Source organism: Onthophagus taurus, chromosome 6 (assembly GCF_036711975.1).
Source record: "Onthophagus taurus isolate NC chromosome 6, IU_Otau_3.0, whole genome shotgun sequence".
Lineage (NCBI taxonomy): Eukaryota > Metazoa > Arthropoda > Insecta > Coleoptera > Scarabaeidae > Onthophagus > Onthophagus taurus.
Genome location: NC_091971.1, coordinates 17,905,178 through 17,930,296, shown reverse-complemented (window position 1 = coordinate 17,930,296; position 25,119 = coordinate 17,905,178). Strand labels below are relative to the sequence as shown.

General features: G+C 32.5%; 1 protein-coding gene across 1 annotated transcript in view; it reads right to left on the bottom strand.

The window, feature by feature from the left end:
• The window catches only part of LOC111414060 (NAD(P) transhydrogenase, mitochondrial-like), a 46,419-nt gene that overhangs the window by 6,859 nt on the left and 14,441 nt on the right, over positions 1–25,119 (bottom strand). Inside the window, exons 3-16 of the mRNA XM_071196390.1 lie at positions 21,049–21,376; positions 20,828–20,982; positions 20,633–20,773; positions 15,388–15,510; positions 14,977–15,320; positions 14,718–14,922; positions 14,443–14,661; positions 14,161–14,387; positions 5,528–5,616; positions 5,011–5,209; positions 4,788–4,954; positions 4,505–4,642; positions 4,221–4,441; positions 4,011–4,162 (exon numbers count right to left, since the gene is read on the bottom strand). Of these exons, the coding sequence (XP_071052491.1) occupies positions 4,011–4,162; positions 4,221–4,441; positions 4,505–4,642; positions 4,788–4,954; positions 5,011–5,209; positions 5,528–5,616; positions 14,161–14,387; positions 14,443–14,661; positions 14,718–14,922; positions 14,977–15,320; positions 15,388–15,510; positions 20,633–20,773; positions 20,828–20,982; positions 21,049–21,296 (2,628 nt within the window). The 5' untranslated portion in view covers positions 21,297–21,376. The remainder of the gene's footprint in view (positions 1–4,010; positions 4,163–4,220; positions 4,442–4,504; positions 4,643–4,787; positions 4,955–5,010; positions 5,210–5,527; positions 5,617–14,160; positions 14,388–14,442; positions 14,662–14,717; positions 14,923–14,976; positions 15,321–15,387; positions 15,511–20,632; positions 20,774–20,827; positions 20,983–21,048; positions 21,377–25,119) is intronic.

Sequence of the window (25,119 nt, the reverse complement as noted above, 5' to 3'; positions counted from 1 at the left end):
CTGTTGGTTTCATCAGGATATCTCAATTAGTTCTTGAGATATCCGTTTTTGAATTCGGAGCCTAACATTGTTGCATTTAATACGAAAACGGTGGATTTTATCAATATTCTCTAAGAGTGATAAAAGTTTCTAAACTAAATTTACAATTAGAAACTGCAAAAATAAATGTAGGGTCATGATAGAATAAAAAAGTTCTGAGCAAACAAACTTTAGGAACAGCCTGTATAGCATTGTTCCCGCGTACCAATGCAACTCAAAAATTGCATAATGATTTTACGTGGTATTAGTTTACACTGTACCAAATTTCAACCCTTTACCATAAATAGTGTTTAAGATATTTATAATTTGTTGATAATTTTTTTTACATGAATCGTCATCATTTTCACTCTAGTATATGTGGTTAAATTTGTTCCCCGAGTCACGGAAACACCTGTATATACTTATTGTTAGGGTACATGAAATAAATGTGCCATCTTTTTGGAGTTATATTAGCTTAAACATCCAACCCAACCCCCAACAAAACCTTTGTTTCGCTTTTATTTTCAAATATTCGTTTCAAAATCCTAAATTTAGTTTTAACCACTGTTTATAGATGAAATAAATCCTAGCTAACCATTAAGGGGATATTATAATGGTATTAAACATTTTCAACTTCATTTAGTTGTAATTAGATTTTTGACCAAATATTCATAACTTCCTAACACTGTGCATCTTTACGATCTATGTGCCTTCAATGGTAGAGCCTCTTCGTAGTCATACTCCTTGAGATGTTGACACCTCTAGGTACTTAGATTAAACTTGTCCCCGTGTGCGTTTCCAGCTCTTTTATGTGTTGGATAGATTTCTGTTGCATCTGCCACCGCAGTACTGGTCTGTCCAATGAACGTCCACTGCACTTATCACAGAGATGCACAGACCGCGGCCCGCCGGTCGAATACTGGTGGCCCGCCGACAGCAAAAATAATATTCTCGTACATTCGAAAAATAATAAATATTAAAGTACTTTGTTTCTTTTGATATTGTAAGCGACGTCCATAAAACTAAGACGGGAGCTTATTGGTCAGCAAGCTATGTTTAGAAACCCCATTCAAGATTCAGAAACAGCTACAGAAGTTAGTTATGAAATTTCTCGAATGATAGCAAAGCGAAGTCGCCCCTTCAATGATGGGGATTTTGTAAAAGAATGCATAGAAATTGCCGCTAAGAAAATGTGTCCAGAAGCAGCAAAAAAGTTTGAGAAAATTCAACTGAATCGTATGACGATGAATTATGTCTTTGTCAGGTAATATTGCGGAATAATTAACTGAAAAAACTAAGATCATTGAATTTTTTTCATTAGCACTCGACGAATCCACTGATATTAGTTCCACAGCTCAACTTCTCATATTCATACGAGGTGTTACTCAAGATTTTGAAGTCTTAGAACAGTTATTAGGAATGTGTTCATTGAAAGGTCAAACCAAAGGAGTTGATATACTCAATGTACTTTTGGATGAGTGTTCAAAAACTGATTTGGACTTATCAAAATTATCGGGAGTTGCGACTGACGGTGATCCTTCGATGATTGGTGTCAATTCCGGGCTAGTTACTTTGCTGAAAAAGCATCTGCAAGAAAAAAACATAAACGCTGAAGATCTCATGCAGTTTCACTGCATTATACACCAAGAAACCCTCTGTTCTAAAAAAATTGAATTTCAAAATGTCATGAAAGTGGTAGCTTCGACTGTAAATTTCATAAAATCACGAGGACTCAATCACAGGCAATTCAAATAATTCCTTGATGACATCGAAAGCGAATATGGAGATTTACTGTATTATACAGAAGTAAGGTGGCTAAGTCGTGGATTGACACTGGAACGATTTCTAAATTTAATAGAAGAAATTGGAATATTTCTGGCGGAAAAGCAAAAGGATGTCCCGGAACTTAAAAATCCTGATTGGTTGTGTGATTTGGCTTTTTTTCTTTTGGCTAAAAAATTCAACAAAACTGCGATTAATTTCAGTTATGTAGAAAAGCTAGATATTTTGATTCAATCTTTTCAAGACAGATTTTCGGAGTTTAAAAAAGTGAAACCTCTGTTGGACATATTCAGCAATCTTTTCACGATTTCAGTTGAAAATGCGCCAGAGTCAATGCAGTTAGAAATTATCGACATTCAAAACGACCAAGATTTACGCAACAAATTCAACGAAGGAGACTTGCAGAACTTTTACCGTTGCATTGATAAAAATATGTACAAAGAGTTGCGCATAAACGCTCTGGAATGTGCCAGCTTATTTGGTTCTACCTATATATGTGAACAAACTTTTTCAATACTAAGTAATAATAAAACAAAAAATCGAAACCGCCTTGCAAATGATAGTTTGGAAGCAGTTTTACGTGTTGCTACAAGTAAATTTGAGCCAAATATAAAAAAGATTGTAAGCACTATGCAGTGCCACGCTTCAAATTAATAAATTCTTTTTCAATTTTAATACATTATTATCAATTCTTTTTTTTCAATTTGCCCGAGTGGCCCCTAGTCTTAATAAGTCTGTGCATCGCTGACTTATCAGATATTTTGTCCATTAATAACCGGAGATTTAACAGCTATACAAATTACAGCCGACAAATTTCATTGGTTTGGCACATTAAACTTCTCCGCCGTCTTCCGGTGGTCAGAGAGGTTCAACAACTATCGCTGACTTTTTATTGAACCTTTCAAAACATCATAAAAGGCGATATGGGATTGAACTTGGAATGATACTTTTTGATAATATCCATTTTTTATTTTGATGTTTTCTTTATAGCTTCTTATTTACCTCAGCTATTCCAGTTTTGGTGTGCTAAATACTTGTCGATTTTGCGCACATTGTGTTTATGGTCTTTCCTTTATTGATACTTTAATTTGAGCAAAAACATAAACAGATTCTAAATCTAAATAAATGGAAAAACTTGCAATGCGGCCATAAAATATTGCATATTGCAAAATATTGTATTTGAGAAACCATTCATTAAAAGATTCAGTGGTCACCCAAGTCTTTTTATTAGCGGTCCACTGAACTGGTAAGGTGTCTATTTACACCTTTCATAGACCCTGGTCTTAGAGTTCGATTTACAAGTAAAGGTTTTAACATCCGATCTCCTAACGCATTAGAGCAAAATAAAAAAGTTACATGGTCTCTGGCTGCTTTAAACTAACTGGCCGTTTTATAGAATTTAGGTACGAATGTTGTACTTGGCATATGTTTTCAGAAAAAACGCACTCCATAGCTGATTTTCCATTTTCAATTATTTTAGCTATTCTTGCAGGAAATTCTTTAGCTGCCAGATCTTCTGCAGATCCAATTTCACCCTTGCTTGTCTTTGTAAAAATCCAAGTACGGGATTCATCCATTTTCTTTTTCATTTAAATTTTCTGCAAGTATGCAGAAAATTTAAATTTTGTTCTTTTCTGGGCTGACATTTGTGATACAATTTCTTTAATCTGGTTGTAGATTCTTAATGCCATCTGCTTGATATTATTTCCGTCAACTGGCATCCGTTTTTGAGACATATCCTGCATCCATATTACCACAGCCTTTTCTATTTACAGCTTTAAAATATGTCTTGTGTATGAAGCACTTAATTTTGTCCCAGCAATAACAGATTTTTTAACCGCGTCCTCATTTTTGTTTCAATATGGAGCGTTGCTATGACGATATTGATTCGCGCGCGTATAATCTGAGGGATTCCCACATTGCGATTTCGCTTGCTTACACGTATCAAACTCATTTCATGCAATTTTCAACCTTACTATATTCCTTGTTAGGAATCTACTCTCTATTAGCTTCGACGCTTTATGTTATGTATGTTATCTTTCTTTGTTTGAGTTATCTTTTTTCTTCTTATTTAAATATCTTTTCATTTTTTTATGTATCTGAACTTATTCATAACTTAAAACGCTCACGAATTTTTCAATTACAAAAGAAAATTTAAAGAAAATTTCAATTAAAAATATCTTAAAAATTAATTAATCAAAAGAAATTACCTTGCACATAATGTAAGATAAAATAGCACCAGAAGATCCAATAAGTGCCCCAACGACTGTCATAAGATTATTGTTTAATAGAAATCCTTCCGCGCAAAGAGCCCAACCTGAGTAGCTATTTAATACTGTTATAACAACTGGCATATCAGCACCTAAATTAAAAACAATTTGTATGAGAAAAACTTCTTTTAGCAAGCAATTTTCTTTTACCTCCAATAGCTGATGTTAAAGTAACTCCCATAGCGGCTGAAAGAGCTGCTGTTGTTCCTAATGCTCCAAGACCACCACTCATGCTTGGATCATAAAATAGATAACCTCCAGCTCCTAAACTTGCTAAAAGCATAGAAGCGTTTAAGGCGTGCCTACCAGGTAAAAGAAGTGGATTCGATTTTAAGAATCCTTGGAGTTTTCCATAAGCAATTAAAGAACCACTAAAAAAATATGTTTAAATGCTTTTCTTTAAAAATAGACAATAAATATCTTAAGAAACATACCTAAATGTAACTCCTCCAATGTAAGTACCCAAGAATAAAGAAGTTAATAAAACATTTGCGGATGGATTTCCCAATAAAGTAGGTTGGTCATGAATAAAAGTAGCTACACATGTTAAAACAGCAGCCATACCAACCAAACTATAAAAGATTAAAAAAAAATTATTTAAAATTTAACAAAAATACTAAAAATTAAATTAAAATGAGGAAACATTAACTTACCATAACTAAATCAGGAATGAGGATTAGGAAAAGCTGGATACAATAACCTATTTTTTTAATTTACCTATGAAACGCTGCAACTAATTGAGGTAAATCACTAATTTGAATTCTTTTCGCTATCAAAGTTCCTAAAGCTCCGCCACCGATCATAGCAGCTGCCATTTGGGCTAAAACTTCGTTAGTTGGGGCCAAATGTCCTAAAGTTGCCACTATACCACCCGAAACACCAATCTAAATTTAATTTAAATTATTACAAATAATAATAAATAAAAAGAAAAAATTTGTACCATTCCCAAGCTATTTCCTAATCGAGACGTTTTCTGGGAACTCAATCCCGCTAAAGCTCCGACACAGCAAAGAGAAGCGGCCAAATAAGCTGCTTGATGAACTTCAGGGAGATTTTGAATTGCTGCATATCCGTAACCACCCATAAATAAAGCAGCTGGAAGAGCGTACAACGAATTGTACTCTGGAGGATCTTCCGGTCTGAAAACAATCTTTTTTATTACATGTTTAAAACAATTTTTAAATTATTTAATTAAATTATATAAATATCACCACCCTACAAAATTAGGACAAAATTTTTCGAAACATTTCATTTGATGTGATAGATGGCGTCCAAAAAGATGGGATAAAACCTAATATATTTTTAATCTGAAGAATAAGACAAATACAATCCGAAATGTACTTACCATTGATTTATTTAAGAAACCAAATTTGTGAGGGCATTAATAAAAGTAATAGGAAACCATTTGTTGATATGCTAATATTAATTAGAAAAGAATATATAAAAATGATTATTACCTTTTAAACATATCCAACATCCGTTTAGTGACGATGAAACCTCCGAAAACGTTTATAAATGAAATAAAAGCAGCTGCAGCTGAAAGAGTCTTAAGAGAAAGAATATTTAGCATATTTGTTTTATTAATTATTATTTAATCCTTTGTGTCCCGATGGTACTTTAAAGTACCGGTAGTTACTTTACAACCCATCAATTATTATACATCATTTTAAAAAGAAAGCTTTGAGCTTTAATTTAAAATAAGTCCCATTCCTTAATTTCAATAGACACGGCTTACAGAAATTTTTAAATTAGCATCGTTTTTGACACTTTTAGGTTATACGAAAATGTAAGTTTAGTTTCAACATTTTTTTTTCTCAATAGTTTTCCAATCCAACCCAACAATTATTATACATCATATTAAAAAGAAAGCTTTGAGCTTTAATTTAGAATAAGTCTCATTCCTTAATTTCAATAGACACGGCTTACAGGAATTTTTAAATTAGCATCGTTTTAGACACTTTTAGGTTATACGAAAATGTAAGTTTTGTTTCAATATTTTTTTTCTTAATATTTTTCCAATCCAACCCATCAATTATTACACAGCATTTTAAAGAGAATGCTTTGAGCTTTAATTTAGAATAAGTCTCGTTCCTTAGTTTCAATAAACACGGCTTCCAGGAATTTTTAAATTAGCATCTTTTTTGACACTTTAAGCTATACGAAAATGTAAGTTTAGTTTCAACATTTTTTTTCTCAATATTTTTCCAATCCAACCCAACAATTATTATACAGGTGTACAAAAAGTATGGAATAATGGTTCTACAGCCTAAACTTCAACTTATATTAAAAAAAGTTTTAAATAAAAGTTACTTGAAACTATTTTCCGCATATCTTGGCGTAGAAACAAAATAAAAATCTTGACAGCAGTCTGAGTTACGACATGGTGAGTGTGTTTTTTAAACGAAACACCCTGTATATTTTAAGGTTTTTGGATTCTTTTTGACAAGGTGTTGCAAAATGCCATAAGGTTTTAATGCTTTAAACTGCATAGTTTTCGAGATATTGAAGCTTTTATTTAAAAAGATTTGACATAGTGACAACCAAATTATGGTGTCATTATGGAATAGACAACCTAAGCCTTGACGTCATACTGATGGGGGGAGCTTATACCGACTCCAAACATCTTCGTTGCTAACGATAAATCCCCATATTTAATTTTTCAATTAGTGTTAAAATAACATAAACTAAGACTAACATTTTATATGACACTTTAAATGACATTTTTATGGCGATTTATCTTAGCAACTGTGGTTAGCAACGAAAATCTTTGGAGTCGGTATAAGCTCCGCCCATCCCTGTGATGTCAAGGCTTAGGTTGTCTATTCCATAATGACGTCATAATTTGGTTGTCGCTACGTCAAATCGTTTTAAATAAAAGTTTGAATATCTCGAAAACTATGCAATTTAAAGCATTAAAACCTTATGGCATTTTGCAACACCTTGTCAAAAGGAATCCAAAAACCTTAAAATATACAGGAAAATAGTGTCAAGTAACTTTTATTTAAAACTTTTTTTAATGTAAGTTTAAGTTTAGGCTGTAGAAGCCTTATTCCATACTTTTTGTACACCTGTATGTACATCATTTTAAAAAGAAAGCTTTGAGCTTTAATTTAAAATAAGTCTCATTTCTTAATTTCAATAAACACGGCTTCCAGGAATTTTTATATTAGCATCTTTTTTGACACTTTTATGTTATACGAAAATGTAATTTTTGTTTCAACATTTTTTTTTCTAACATTTTTCCAATCCAACCCATCAATTATTATACATCATTTTAAAGAGAAAGCATTGAGCTTTAATTTAGAACAAGTCTCATTCCTTAATTTCAATAAATACGGCTTCCAGGAATTTTTAAATTAGCATCTTTTTTGACACTTTTAGCCTTGTTTATAGATATACATAGTTATTCAACCGATCGAGTTGGGTTGCTCTAGCTCGTGCTGCCTCTAACGGCGAACGAGAAAAACATCATTTATGAATGAATTGAATAAAATTGGAAATCCAACTTGTAGTAGAAGTTGCATACTCAGAATAAAAGATTAATTGAATTTATGTGATTGAACACGAAATTGTTTAACATATAAAATATTTAATTACTTTAAGCATTACATCTAAATATTTTAAAAAATATCTGTCCTTTTTTATAATAGAGAACCAAAAATTAACTTGCTAATTAAATAAATCAATTAGTACTTTTCTCGGATAGAATAAAAAAAACCAATAATTATTTTCGGTTTAAATTGTAGTAAAAATATAAAAAGTCAGTTTTGATTTTGTTCGTCCTATTACAGACTTAATTCCAGACGTGGTAGCGCCGAGCGTTCCTTTGAGCAATTGGCCGACCGACAGTTTAATGGATCACACATATCAAACGAGTATGTAGTATAAACAAAGTTTTTTTGCTACTACCCGAGTTTGGATAAACGACTTCACGTATACAAATTCCTTCTTTATTATTTCGTCATTAAGAATTCTTTGGTTAAAATACAAATACGAAAATTAAGAAATATTAACCGGCGAGACGATAGCAACAAACCGCTCAGCAACAAACTTTTTCCTTTATATTTCCACCTACTTCTAGGGCCCATATCTTTGTTATCTAGAAAGATAGCGAAAAACTAAGTACACGGTTGGAAAGCTTGGTCTTTTCTCTATTATAAACCGAGTTTTCGTCCGCCGATATGTTGATAATAAGAGCATGAAAAAATAAGAAACGGCGCGCTGCATTCAATTTACCTCAAAATTACAAAACTTCACGGCCTTGTGCAGCCGTTATCAGATGGAAATTCAATAAATGGTTTACATATTCGGCAAGAGCTGACCTTGGACTATCTTATTCCGAGTTTTCGTCCGTCAATATCTGTCGGAGTCTGTAAAAAAAACGCTCCTGAAAAGGAGCCTACAGTTGGCAACAAACTTTACTTTTGTATTTCCATCTATGTACTTTTCGGATGGATATCTTTGTTATTTATAACACTAGCGAAAAACTAAGTACACGGTTGGAAAGCTTGGTCGTTTCTCTATCATAAACCGAGTTTTCGTCCGCCGATATGTTGATAATGAGAGCAAGAAAAAATAAGAAACGTCGCGCTGCCACGAATTTTTGCTGCGGCTAAACCACGCTTGGGTCAATAACTCTCTTATATGAAGGGGAGAAAACTCTAGAACTATATTCATCTTATGGGAAATTTTCTGCTCTTTCCAAGGGTGTGCGACGCACTTCGCTTACGCATTAGCATACGCGTTTTTTAAATTGATAAACTAAATAACTTAAAATGCAAAGGTTGGTAACGTTACCAGATTCAAAACCATCAAAACACAATTTCAGATTCTGATAATATAGGTGTAACATGAAATAATCTTTCCGTTTTGAACAGTTTAACATGTTTCTAAACGTAAAACTAAAACTAGAACTAACACTGTGTTAGTTCTAGTGATAGTGCTATCACTAGAACTAACACTAGACCTAGAACTAGAAACTTTCGGGTTCGCTTTAAACTTGTTTTCTGAAGAAGGTTGCAATATGACATCCGACACGTCAAACATTTTATTAACACCGGCCGTAAAAGCCTTCGTACTTATCTATATGTTTTTAAATAATTTTAAATAAACTAAGAGTGAATGAAAAATTATCTGTCAACATGAAATGAAGTTAGGATTCTCTCTCGGGTAAAACTTTGACCCAGTTTTTCCTTCATCAAATAAGAAAGTTAGGATAAGAAGTGATTGCGTTCTGCTACCTGCAGGTTGTCTGTAGGCAATTTGAGAGGTGATTTAAATGTAGTGTGTCGTTTCTTATTTTTTTCTGCTCTTATTATTAATATATCGGCGGACGAATACATGGTTTAAGATATAGAAAAGACCAAGCTTTCCAACCGTGTGCTTAGTTTTTCGCTATCTTTCTAGATAACGAAAATGTTGGCCCGAAAAGTAGACGGAAATACAAGGAAAAAGTTTGTTGCTGGGCTGAAAAACGATTGTGCAAACGTGTGATTGAGATGTGTTATATACCGATGAAAAGAGCAGAAAATTTCCCATAAGATGAATATAGTTCTAGAGTTTTCTCCCCGTCATATAAGAGAGTTATTGACCCAAGCGTGGTTTAGCCGCGGCAAAAATTCGTGGCAGCGCGACGTTTCTTATTTTTTCTTGCTCTCATTATCAACATATCGGCGGACGAAAACTCGGTTTAAGATAGAGAAACGACCAAGCTTTCCAACCGTGTACTTAGTTTTCCGCTAGCGTTATAAATAAGAAAGATATCCGTCCGAAAAGTATACAGATGGAAATACAAAAGTAAAGTTTGTTGCCAACTGTAGGCTCTTTTTCAGGAGCGTTTTTTTTACAGACGCCGACAGATATTGACGGACGAAAACTCGGAATAAGATAGTCCAAGGTCAGCTCTTTCCGAATATGTAAACCATTTGTTGAATTTCCATCTGGCAACGGCTGCACAAGGCCGTGAAGTCTGATAATTTTGAGGTAATTTGAATGCAGCGAGACGTTTCTTATTTTTTCTTGATCTTATTATCAACATATCGGCGGACGAAAACTCGGTTTAAGATAGAGAAAAGAGCAAGCTTTCCAACCGTGTACTTAGTTTTTCGCTAGCGTTATAAATAACAAAGATATCTGTCCGAAAAGTAGATGGAAATTCAAAGGTAAAGTTTGTTGCCAACTGTAGGCTCTTTTTCAGGAGCGTTTTTTTACAGACGCCTACAGATATAGACGGACGAAAACTCGGAATAAGATAGTCAAAGGTCAACTCTTTCCGAATATGTAAACCATTTATTGAATTTCCATCTGGTAACGGCTGCACAAGGCCGTGAAGTTTGGTAATTCTGAGGTAAATTGAATGCAGCGCGACGTTTCTTATTTCTTCTTGCTCTTATTATCAACATGACGAAAACTCGGTTTATGATAGAGAAAAGTCCAAGCTTTCCAACCGTGTGGTTAGTTTTTCGCTATCTTTCTAGATAACGAAGATATGGGCCCTAGAAGTAGGTGGAAATATAAAGGAAAAAGTTTGTTGCTGAGCGGTTTGTTGCTATCGTCTCGCCGGTGAAATATTAATTAGAATCAATTAAATAAATAAAAATAAAGTATTTCTGATTTTATTATACCAGTGTTTCTAAATTGATGTGAAAGATTTCAAGGATGATTTTTCAGCGAAAATTACGGGATGTCTTTCATATAACTTTTTGTTCAAAACCCCTTCTCCTCCAAGTTATAGCCCTCTAAAATTAAGGGAAAAATGTGCAACTTTCTTATCTCTTGACATTTTACAACTAACAAATTGTTAATTTGATCATAAAAAATAAAATAATGCCGAGACCAATTTGACATAACTTCATTTCTTTGACTAATAATAATTAATCTCTGAATTAATTCACTTGAGCCTATGTATTATTTTATTTTTTTGTGATCAAACTAACAATTGTAGGAGAAAACGTCAAGAGACAAAAAAGTTGCGTATTGAATCCCACTATTTAAATCAAGTTTTTAAATAGAAAAATGTAGACGTATTAAAAAGTTCTAATGCAAACTATTATGGGGTTGATTTGTTCAGCCTCTTGTAATAACATTTTCGGGTTATAGAAATCGTCATAATGTGTCATTTTATTAACAACAGTTATCTGCAAAATTTCAATCTTCTAAATTCCTCCATAGTGGATTTGTTAAATAAAAACAATTTTTTCCCCTAACTTTAGAGTGCTGTAACTCGGTGGGGAAGGGGTTTTGAACAAAAAGTTATATGAAAGACTCTCCTTAATTTTTGTTGAAAAATCACTCCTTGATATCGCAATTTAGATACAGCCTGTACATTAATGAACTTTTTTAAGGTTGACTTTATTGTGTTGACTGAACATAATGAAAATCATTAATACATAACAACAAAAAACATAACAAATCCTGCTAACTACTTATAATTGCAAATTACAAATTCCTTATGTTGTAAAATAGTAACTTTATTGCCTATTTTAATTATGCACGGAAAGGGACACGATTGCTGAAACAACTAAAATGACTTTTGTTTATGGAGCAGGCAGAGATACTAATTATGTCCAAAATTTATTCGAACAAAGATTTCTAGACAGAAACATCCTATCTATCGATCTTCAATAGAGAAAAAGGCGCTACAAGAAATTCAATGTTTAAGCTGCTGTTCGTAATAATCCATATATTTAAAAAAGGACGCGACAAATTTGTAAACTTTACGACAAATTACAACAAATTAAGCAACAATGAATGACGTCATTAGTTTTTTGTTATCTCCACTCTTTACCATAGATTCCCACTGTCAAGTTAGCACTACCTCAAAAATGCAATATTTCAAGTATTATTTATAAAAAAGGAAGCGACAAATTTGTAAACTTTACGACAAATTACAACTAATTAAACGACAATCAATGCAATATTTTGGTTACGTGAAATGAATTAGTAACGACATTGGGCAGTTAATATATTGTGTGGGATTATAGGTAACTTTTCAATTGGCCCTTACTTCGAAAAACCATGCATATCAAAAAACATGTACCCTTTGAAAAGCATACTTAACAATTGAAAAATATTGATGGCGCTTCTAATAAGCAATAAAAATCGTTCAGAATACTTTCCGCCTTTATACGATGAAAGTTTTATCTGAAACTTTTTTAATAAAATTGATGTTTTATGAGTTATTAGGTAGGCTCAATTTGAATGCCTTACTCGGTATATAAAATATAGTCTTTTAAACAAACTTCTTAAAAAGATTCAACGCAGTTGGTTTCCTCTCATAAAACCTGTTCATACACCTACTTAAAAAAATTTGGCGTCTACAAATCGGTACCAACCGACGAATAGTCTTTTACAATTCGGTGTTATTCTCGAAGGACACATTATCGATTTTTTTCTATGCAAGAAATACTAAAATATATGCAACTTATTTTACGTTTTTCGTAGTAATACGTTAGGGCACGTATAGTAAAATTTAAAATTTTATGAATGGCGACACATAAATTACCCTGCCATCTGGGTATCATGTGCACAAACTAACATCGGTTGAATAACTATGTATATCTATAAACAAGGCTTTTAGGTTATACGAAAATGTAAGTTTTGTTTCAACATTCTTTTTCTTAAGATTTTTCCAACCCAACCAATCAATTATTATACATCATTTTAAAGAGAAAGCTTTGAGCTTTAATTTAGAATAAGTCTCATTCCTTAATTTCAATAGACACGGCTTACAGGAATTTTTAAATTAGCATCGTTTTTGACACTTTTAGGTTATACGAAAATGTAAGTTTTGTTTCAACATTTTTTTTCTTAATATTTTTCCAATCCAACCAATCAATTATTATACATCATTTTAAAGAGAAAGCTTTGAGCTTTAATTTAGAATAAGTCTCATTCCTTAATTTCAATAAATACAGCTTCCAGGAATTTTTAGATTAGCATCTTTTTTGACACTTTTAGGTTATACGAAAATGTAAGTTTTGTTTCAACTTTTTTTTTCTCAATATTTTTCCAATCCAACTCAACAATTATTATACATCATTTTAAAGAGAAAGCATTGAGCTTTAATATAAAATAAGTCTCATTCCTTAATTTCAATAAACACGGCTTCCAGGAATTTTTAAATTAGCATCTTTTTTGACACTTTTAGGTTATATGATAATGTATAGTTAATAATGTAAGCTTTGTTTCAACACTCGTTTTCTTAATATTTTTCTAACCCAACCCAATAATTATAATACATCATTTTAAAGAGAAAGCTTTGAGCTTCAATTTAGAATAAGTTTCATTCCTTACTTTAAATAAACACCGCTTCCAGGAATTTTTAAATTAGCATCTTTTTTGACATTTTTAGGTTATACGAAAATGTTACTTTAATTACAACTTTTTTTTTCTTCACATTTTTGTGATCCAACACAACCATTATTATACATCACTTTAAAGAGAAAGCATTGAACTTTAATTTAGAATAAGTCTCATTCTTTAATTTCAATAAATACGGCTTCCGGGTATTTTTAAATTAGCATCTTTTTTGACATTTTTAAGTTATACAAAAATGTTAGTTTTTGCTCAATGTTTTTTCTCAATGTTCTATCAGATTTTCGTCGTTCTGTAGCTACAGGTCTGATAAATAAATATTCAAATTTAGTTCAAAAGAAAGAGGAAGTTGTGAAAATTGTTCTGTCAAAGCTAGAACTTAGGCTAGAACTTATGTTGTAATGAAAGAAAGATCTGTTTTTTTGAATATCATAATGTGATTTAGTTAAAGCAAGTGTTAAACTTAAATTAAGAAAGTTAATAAAAGTTTTTGTTTACTGCAACATCACTAAAATATATTTTAATCCCTGATGGTACTCTCAAGTACTATTATCCCCCTGGAATGGGAGAGATTGCATATTTTGCTAAAATTGATTCCAAAGGCCTTTACTGAGTGTATTTTGATAGCGTTTTAATTCTGTCACAATGTTTCAAAATGTTTGACTTCTTGAGACACAAAGGGTTAAACAATTAAAAAGAAAATCAATAATATCATATGATATTACTAATGTTTGTTGTGCTTCAATTATTTTTGATTGACGTCATATTTACTTACCTCAACTGAATTTGTTGGATAATAACCTCCATTCATTAACAATAAGCCACCAACAGCGGTTATCCCCGAAATAGCATTCGTAACTGACATTAACGGTGAATGAAGAGCTGGAGTAACACCCCAAACGGTGTGATAACCGACGATTCCAGCTAAACCGAACGTTGTTAACATTGAGGTAAACGCGGGGTTTGGAGATACCATTCCTAAGCCAATTATACTTCCAATACCTATTTAAAAAAAATATTATTTTTGTGTTTGTGATAATAAATTGTGATTTTTTACCTCCAGAACACAACATAGCATCTTTAAACGTAACCATAAATGGACTGTCTGGTTTAGGTTCTAATTTAACAGCTTGAACTGGAGTTGGAGCAACAGCTCCAGCAGTTGGTGGTGGACCAACAGGTTTTGGTGGGGGCCACATCATTGTACCTTTGTCTAAAATGATACTACCACGAACGACTTCGTCTTCTAAATTGATGTTGAAATGGTTTTGTTCGCCTAAAATTTGAGTTTAAAGTTAGAGTTTTTAAAGAATAATTTTTTAAAAAGCGCACCAATAGAGAGAAGAAATTTAGAGATGTTGTTAGCGTATAAAGTTGAACTTTGAGTAGGAAGTCTACTTGAAAGATCAGTAAGACCAACATGAGTAACATCATTAAATTTATAAACTTCGCCTGGTTTGGTAGTTTCGATATTTCCACCACTCTCCGCTGCTAAATCAACAACTACACTTCCGGGTTTCATAGACATAATATGTTCCTATCAAAAAATAATCAAAAATACATAGAAAAATCAAAAATATTTTCTATTCACCTTTAATATCAAAACTGGTGCTTTTTTTCCGGGAATTAAAGCCGTAGTTATAATAATATCAACTTCTTTACATTGTTTAGCAAATAAAGCGTGTTCAGCATCAATAAAAGCTTGAGACATTTCTTTACTGTAACCACCAGTGGTTCCACCTTCCTCTTTAATATCAATCGTTAAAAATTCAGCTCCCATTGATTCAACTTGTTCTTTTACAACGGATCGAGTGTCAAAAGCTCGAACTATGGCCCCCATACTCTTTGCTTGACCAATTGCTGCTAAACCGGCGACTCCACCACCGATTATCAAGATTTTTGCTGGTGGAACTTTACCAGCAGCCGTAATTTGCCCTAAAGAAAAATTATAATAATTTGGTAATAAATGTAATTTTTAATACAAAAATTTAGATTGTTTTACCTGAGAAAAACCTAGGAAAATGATTTGCTGCTTCAACGACTGCTCTATAACCCGATATATTTGCCATGGAACTTAATGCATCAAAAACTTGAGCTCTGGTAATACGAGGAATACAATCCATAGCTAAAAATGATGAATAAAAAATGGTAATCTTAAAGGTGATAAAAATATTTGATAAATACAGTAAAACCTCGATATAACGAAGTAATACGGGGAAGGGAGTGTGCGTTATAACCAAAAGTCCGTTGTATGAAAAAATTTTAATTTGTACTTTAAATTGTTTGCACGAATAACTACCTGGCTTTATATTTATATCAAGGATGGTAGAATCTAAGAGGACTGCTACATTCCAGAAACAGATGTATAGCTCATGACGTCACGAATAAGTAAGCAACTACTATTTCACACTTTGAATTAGCAAATTCATGAAAAACATTTTTAGCAACATAGAACAACATTTTAATATTAAGATTTTCGATTTAGAGTCGATCGAAGATTTCTAAACACCCTGTATATATGTATAGAGGTGTCTCAGGGAGACCGGTCATTAGACATTTCTGGGGTTCTGGGCAAAATAAAAATTCGAGAATTAAGATTTAAGTATTATCAGATTTCTAACACTTCCGGTTATACCGGAAGTCACCACCTACTTTATTTTTTTAAATGGAATACCCTATATATTTTTACATATTTGGATTTGTCTGTTATCAAGGTTTATGAATCTGACCAAAAAATGTGGTAGATACATTTTCAACACCTCAATTCGAGCTCAGAAAGAAGATCTGGGAATCATACTACGAACTTTGTCGCGCTTTTCATGTATAAAAAATAAATTAAGAATTACTTGATTTGTGTAAATGTTATTTTTGTTATTGTTATCGATTTTAACTCTTTTTAGTACTAATATTAAGGGACATGACAGATAATTATTAGCTCACATGCATCAAGTGACGTAAATAAATGAGTCTTTGACAAGAATTCATTGAGAAGGCTTGCTTTCCATGGCACACTAGGCTAAATATCCATATGTGTGCATTTTTTAAAAAACCCTAATTTTCTCCCAAACTATTAATGTTAGGTATAGAACATATGGGTTATAAAAGATGTAGAGTGGGACACCGAAGACGACTAAGTAATAAAATGGGGGGTTCTATTTAAAAAGATGAAGTTATGGTACCAAAACATACTCCATTATGTTGCTTAAGAATTAAAATTGAGTGTTCTCTGATTTTTTGAACAAATGTATGCTGGAGCAAATTTTTCTAGAAAAACTCGAATAACTCTTTAACTTCCATTTAAAAAAATAAAGTAGGTGGCGACTTCCGATATAACCAGAAGTGCTAGAAATCTCAAAATATTTTAGTCAAAGAGAACGTAATTGATAATACTTAAGTCTGAATTCTCAAATTTTTATTTTGGCCAAAACCTCAGAAACGTCTAATGACCGGTCTCGCTGAGACACCCTGTATGTAAATCTTGGAAGTGTAGTACGCTATGAAAAAATATAATCATATTTAAAACCTTACAAGAAAAGCACTGCCGATGCCGTGGTAACTAGGTGTATGCCAGAACAAGAAAAATCTTCAGAAGCTGTGTTTCGTGTATGCTGGACGCTTAATAAGCATCAAAAATCATTTTCTGATTCTAAGATAATTAAAGAATATTTATCGCAAGTGGCCACAGAACTTCTTGTAGAAAAAAAGACATACTCAACGCTATTCAAAGTATACATTTGTCGGCATGAAGTAATACACGAAGAACAAAAATTTTGGCTGCTGATAACAAATGTTCGTTTACAGATCACACCTTGTTACGCTATTGCAGTGGAAGAATTATGTAATATCATAGTTCCCAATGAGCAAATGTTTGTTTTTGTTGTATTTTTCGATATTGAGAAAGAAGTATTTCGAGCAAAATTGCTGACTATTGAAAGAAAGGGCCCGTAGAGGAGATTTATTTAAGATTTTTGATGATTTTATAAAAAAACCAGAGATTAGTTGGTAACTCTTCCAACTGACGAAGCATCGACAATGATAGGCAAAGACAAAGGATTAGTAACAAGAATTAGAAATAAGAATGCTGCGTTACTATCTTATCAATGTATCATTCACCAGGCAGCTCTTTGTAGCAACCTCAGTACAAGATCAATTTTATTAGATCTCGTTCTGCGCTTCAACATAAACAATTTGGAGAGTTTTTGTCAGTAATGTTCGTTAATTCGACCGCGTTATCCATCAATTGACTAAGCGACAAATGAATAATGTTGAGAAAAACGGGATTTTCGTTTTCATCTCTCTAAAAATATAAGACTTCTCAGAATAGACAAGCTCAAACTATTGAAAATTGTTTGGTGCCTGTCCATTTTTATCACAGAACACTGATGACAGCTATCATAAGCACATAAGCGAGATTAACTTCAGTTAAAAAACTTCTATTATAATATATGATAACATTGATAACTAACTTCAGGTTTAAAATGTCAACCTCAATTTTGACATATTTGTAATCGTCGTGATAAAATCCTTTAAAATGAGTCCAAACATGATACGGTTAATTCCAATATTACTCGAAATATAAGCAACTTCCGGTTTGAAATGTCAATGTCATTTTGACGTATTCTTATTTTTTATAAAATGTGTTAAAATTTGTCACAAAAACGGAAATATAATGAAAAATAAGGTTGGAATTAATATTTAAAAATTAAATTGCTATCTTCATTGTTGCTAACTTAGGGTTTAATGTTTTTTATTCTAACTTTTTTGTTTTTTGAGATAATTGCGTCATCTTTGGACTCATTTTAAAGGTTTTTTAATGAAGATGACAAATATATCAAAATTGACGTTGACGTTTCAAACCGGAAGTGATTATATTTCCATTAATATTAAAGTTAAATGTCGAGTTTGGACTCATTTTAAAGGATTTTTTATGATGTTGATAAATATGTCAAAATTAAAAGTTGAAAGTTCGAACTTTTTGGTTTTTTGAGATAAATACGTCAAGTTTAGACTCACTTTAAAGGTTATTTTATGAAGATTACAAATACAATAATAAAATTAAAGTTGATATTGACCAAGGGTCGAAATTAGTTAGACTTAAATTCTATATAAAATAAAAAACATAAATTTTTAATTTTATACAGGGTGTCAGATAAAAAACACCCCAAGCTGTAACTCTGTCATTTACATTCCGATTTTCATGAGCGAGGTATCAAATGAAATGGTTTGATGAATACTATGATTCATGCTACAAATAAATTTTTTCCAACGCCATCTTCAATTTCAAGCAATTATAAACTTTTGTTTTTCAAATTGCTCCATATATTTTTCTTCACGTTATTGGATAGAGATTGTTTTTCTGAATCCATTGATGTACGCGAGGGAGTACACATACTTGGGGTACAGATTTAAAGAATCTAAATTTTTAGAATGTTGGCTGCGAGGACGAATAAGGTTATGGGACAGGTTTGGGGATGGGGTGAGAGGATTTTTGGGAAAGATGTGGGAAAAAGGAAATTAATGTTTGTGAGCTTGATAAAAAGCATAAGGATGAATAGGGTGGAGATATGGGCATGGAAGGAGCAAGCGCTCTTAGAGGATGTGCAAACCAGGTACTGGAGGTGAGTATTGGGGTTGGCTAGAGAGACTACGGGATATATAGTCAGGAAAGAAATGCAGCTAGATAAGGTGAGGGTGGAATCGGGTGAGCGAGCGGTGGGTTTTGAGGAGAGGGTGGAAGGTAGGGCATTGTAAAAATTTGGGGGAGTGCTACAGACAGATTGAGGAAAGTTATATGCAGCGAGAAACGGAGGAATACTGCAGAAGGGTGGGGTATTCAACGGGAGAAGTGAACAGGAAAAGAAAAGAGAGGATTGAGATGTGGAAACAACTAAAGAGCAGGAATGCAAGAGAGAAGGATAAGGGAAAGCAGCTACAACCCAAAATATAATGAAATTGTAGTAGAGGGGCTGCTACCAAAGTACCTGATGATGGAGGGGGATGAGGAGGGGAAGAGGTTGGTAGCCAGGTTTAGGTGTGGAAATGAAGAAAGGGCCAACAGATATTGGATGGAAGATGAGGACAGTCTGGCATATCTACAACACCTGCTGGTAGAGTGTAGTGAGTTGAGAAAGGAGGAGATGGATGGAGGAGGTGGTGGCAGTAAGATGTTGGGAAACAGGGAGAGGCTGGAGAAAGGAGTAGGGTTTAGATTAGTTATGGGTAATATTGGTCTTATTTTAACTTTTTTAATTTTATATTATAATCTTCTACAGACAAGAAATTATTATCATTATTTTAGTAAAGGCCAAGTGATTGAACGTTTTTGGGAAATAAAAGAGCAAGTGATCGTCTTCTTAGAAAGTTTGACCAGAGCAGAAGGGAAAGAATACTAGGAATTAGACTTAGAATATGGCAAATTCTCTAATATGGCTTTTTTGAACAACATTTTAAAATATTTGAATGCGCTTAACGTAGAGTTGTAACTAAATGGGAAGTTAATATCTGATTTAATACAAAATGTGTTTGCTTTTCGGCGCAAGTTGGATATTTTTGAAAATGTTATTGTAAATCAGCAATCAATTTTCCAACCATTCTTCAATATAAAAGCAATTCCGAAATAGAACTGTTGTGTTTTTAAGGTTTATATCGGACCTTAGGAAATATTTGACGAAAAGATTCCAACACTTTGCTGAAATAGGAAACATTTGTTGCTGTTTTTAATATTAAAGTTACCAACAATATTAGTTTTTATAAGTAATTTTAAAGAAACCAAAAATTACTCTATTTCCTTTGGATCTTTTTTTTTTGGGTCTCGATAAAATTTCTAAGTCATTAGGACTGTTTTGGTTTAAGAGTTCCAAAACAATCCTATAAGGACTCCACTAAAAAATTTTTGCCGACCGTTGTAAGACAATTCGGGGAATACCCCGACTTTATCTATGAACATAGAATAGAGCAACTTGAACAATAACCCGAGTTGAATTTTATCTATGAGTGCTAAAATATTTTTTCCGTTATATCGAAGTTTTACTGTACATAAATAATTAAATATTTTTATTGTTATGTAATTAAAAGTTAAGAAGATTATTATTATGGTTCTATAACATTGAAATGCGGAAATTCGCTAAACTAGAATGTGCTTGATTACAGTTATTACACCAGTTTCACTTTCCCACACTAAGTTTCTCTCTCAATACATCTTATTTTATGTTACATTGAACAATCAACAATGATGACGAATCACTTACCGAACGCATTAATTTGCTTCGTTCCCATTTGTTCAACCAAAGATTTGTTTTGAGCCGGATATAAAAATGAAATCAATGTGCTATCGGATTTTAAGAATCCAATTTCGTTTTCTTGAGGTTGTCTCACTTTCAAAATAATATCTACAAAAAAAAACTTTTTTAAAAAATTTTTCTTTTACGAAAATTAATTTTTACCTGATTTAAAAGCTTCATCTTTCTTGACCATTTTTGCACCGACTTTTTCGTAATCCTCATTCCTAAACATGGCATTAGCACCGGCATTTTCCTCGACTTTTACAGTAAATCCTTTTTTAATTAGTGTCGCTGCAACAGTAGGAGTTAAAGCAACCCTACAAGAAATCCAAAATTTCAAAGTAAAAAATTTTAATTATTTTTTATTCAAATTATTTCTTCACCTTTTTTCGTTTAACCAAGTTTCTTTTGGAACTCCGATTGTTAGTTGATCATATGGTTTTCCTTTGATCGTTTTTGCAGTATCGGCTTGTTTTTGCATCAGTCTTTTCGTTGCTTGAGTCGATAACCATTTCGTTGAACCGTTCGAAAATGTTACCCTACATTTCGAATTAATCGTTTTTTCTAACAAATCCAAGCGAATACTCGATTTGGAAGTGCTTCCATAAATACGTAAAACACCGTGGACCATTTTTATTGTTGTAAATTGATAACGAAGTTACTTTTCTTTTTGGAATTGTTTCTTGGTTAGTTTAGATTTAAATTCATCTCCTATAAAAGAAAGATATAAAATAAAAAAACTTAAAAAAATCGATATTTCGTTGAAATGAAAATGGAATGCGAATATATTTTTAAATGAGTGAAACCAAAATTTTGGATGAGATTCAAAGGATTTGAAGGATTCAAAGGTGAGGTCGTTCACTTTTCTAAATTAGTTTAAAACTTTTTTTTATGCAGAAGAGATAATAACGTTTACTATAATTTTTATTAACAAAATCCTTTTATGACGTATTAAATTGTAAAAAATGTGATAATTTATATCGTGTTAGATAATTTATCTCGTGAGGAGTAAACATTTAATGGCATTCAGGTGATTTTTTATGTAAAGCGTTACTTGTAAAGATAAAAATATTACGAAAATAAAACTGTTGGTTTTATAAATGAATGAAAAATAATTCGATTTTTTAAAGCATGGAATGTAGTATTTGATTAAAAGTGGTTTATTTTCTTTTGGTTATTTTAAAATCATCTGTTTAACATTAAAATTAACATTTTAAAAAGCCAATAGATTTTATTGCCTTGAAAATAACGTTTATCTAAAATTTTATTTTGGGGCCCATAAATCCAAAAAAGTTATTTAAGTGCCTATAACAAAACATTTAAAAAAATTGTACTCAAATGACATTTTTCTACGAGTTGACTTATGCAAAACTCGCTTAAAAATACCATTATTTCAACCCTACTACTTATCCCTAAGGATGCAAGCGATTTTTTTTATAATGACGCCTCATTCAATAGTTAAAATGCATACAAAAATCGTTTAACATTAAGTTACTTTTATTGGTCTGCAGTAAATGGTTAAACAGTAGTAAAAAAAAGTAGCTTTAGAAAAATAAGTTAAATACGGCTGATACAAAAAATTAGGAATACAAAAAATTTGTTAAAGGAGCTGACATCTTAATACACCTTATTTCGCACGTATCCAATTACTAGATTGGAGAACTTAACAATATTTTTCAAAATGGTAAATAAAACTGCGCACAAAATCAAAATTGAAGTTTTATATTATGTATTCTACAAAATGAAAATGGATGTCCTGTTGTTTTAGCACATCTTAGTTCTTATTCTTTACCTTTTATTCATAATAGGTAATACATTAACGGTGTCTGAGTAGGATTGAACCCTGTGGGGTTTGTTACTGCCCCATCGGGCACCTCCCTAGGTGCCTGACAGGGAGATGCCTCCCAGATATGGGTGGTACTGGGAAAATACTATTGAAATACTATACTATTGAAGAATGACTCCTCAAAGTACTCAAAATCAGACACTTACAGATGATAATCACATAAGATTTACCCTATGCGTATACACATCCCAAAGAACTCAACATGGACTCTCGCTTGAAGGCATAAGATATCTGCCATGCGATCCGACTGGTAATCGACGCTGGAGCACCAGAACTATGAGTGTGAGTGACCAGGCATCCCATAGAAAATATGCTACAGGAAAACAAAACGTGGTCTGAACTAAACTGGTATATCAGAAACCCATAAGAGAAACAGTGAAACAACTGAAAATGAAAATCTTCTCATATATTCGGATAACGAAAACCACAGCATTAACGGTGTGGTCTTTCTTATTCACAAGAATTATAAAGAACCTGTCTTGGGATATGAAACTATCAACGATCCAATCATGACCCCGAAAATCCATGCAAAGTCACTCAACCTAAACCTAATATAAATCTATGCCCCCACGTCAGCATGCTCCTTATTGTAATAGACAACTTCTATGTTGAACTCTCTAATACATTAACCATAATACATAATCAAGCACTTTTAATTATTTTGGGTGATTTTAATGCAAAATTATTAGAGAAACAAACATCGATATACATCCACGCACGGTAGTAAGAAAATATGGCATAGCACGACGAAATGACATTATACATATCTAATTCTCATTTCCACATCATATCAGGAAAATGTATAGTTAAAGATCGCGTCATGGATATACACGCAAACAAATTGACTACGTTCTTATCAAGAGTAGATAAAAAGCTCTATTATAAGCTCTAGATATAAAGACCTAGGGTGGCACAGAGCTGGGACGGATACAGGAGAAAAGTGTTCGAGTATCGGATACCGGATACTTACAATGTATCCGGATACTTTTTTAAAAAAGTACGGATACTTTCTCCATAAAAGTATCCGGATACATTCTCGGATACTTTTAAAATGACCTAAATTATTGTTAAATTAATATATTGTCATCCATATTTTACTTATAGTAAATAATAATCTTTTCTCCTATATTTTTCCCGAGTGGTGTCTCGCTGGGGAAATGTAGTGTGCACTTGCTAGGGAATAAGTTCTTTGAATTTTTTCTAAAAGGGGAAATGTAGTCTACAAATTTTAATCGGAGAGAGAGCCCTCGATTTTCTCACAATAATAAAAGAGAAGAACAACTAACTTCCAACATGTAAAGCCACAATTATTGATGTAGTCACAAAAGATGTACAATAATAGAAGAAAAAAAAATGGGGATTCAAACACTCTGGTGTATATGTACGTCTGTAATAATAGAATAGGAAATAAAAAAAAACTTAATTAAAAGGTATCTGAACACCGAAAAAAGTATCCGGATACCGAATACTTTCAGGATTAGTCACGATACCGGATATCGGATACCAAATTTGAAAAGTATCCGGATACAGAGTATCGGATACTCAAGAAGTAACCGGATAGTACCCAACACTGGGGTGGATTGTGGAAGTTACCATAATGCTATAGTGGCAGAAATAAGTCTCAAACTACAGAGTAATACCTTCCTCCAAAAACTAACCCATTGTATAATAGTAAAAATGCGGCTTTTCAATGTACTGTTAGAGATAATATTGACAAAATATAGCAAGAAAAAAATCAACCAAATACTATTGAGCTCGCTGCTACTGCATCTGTAAATCCTGAGAAAAACCAGTCAAAGAAACCATGGATAACGCAAAAAAGTTGGGAAAAAATCTCCGAGCAAAACAAATTAAAAATTAAAGGATTACAGGAGAAAAAAGACCAGGAATCATATAGAATCCTTAGGAAAGACATTCACAGAAGGAATAGGATTAATAGAGATGCACACATTATTTCAATATCCGAGGTAATAGAAGAACATGCACACCAAACCAACTATGGGATCTGTTTAAATGTATATTTTTTGAAATAATGTTTAATGTATATGTCACAGGTAAAGCGTGCATTTCAGTTAATGTACACATTAACCAGTCAATGTATACATTAACGTAACGTTTTAGTGAAAGTATTTATCAGTCATAAAGTGTATACATTTACTAGTGAATGTGTACATAAACTAGGCAGTGTATGCATTTGCTAACAGATGTTAGTAAAAGTTATAGCAAAGAAAATTTACGGAATAATTTTTTTAATGGAAGGAACTGCATGTGATGCAAGTAGTAAGTAAGTATAGTAGTAACCATTTTTAGGGTTGGGTTGGGTTGAGTTGGGTTGGGTTTGGTTGGGTTTCGTTATGTAACATACTAGTAAACGTACTTTAAGCTTTAACTGGGCGTCATTAGTAATTGTATACATCAAGTAGTAAAAGTTTACACTTCGTATTTTATATTCACATTAACTAGATAAATTAGTTAATGTATGCATTGACTAGACAATGTGTACATTCACGGAATGAATGCTTCAACTGTAACATATACACTCTATGAGTGATAAATACTTTCACTAAAACGTTACGGTAATGTATACATTGACTGGCTAATGTATACA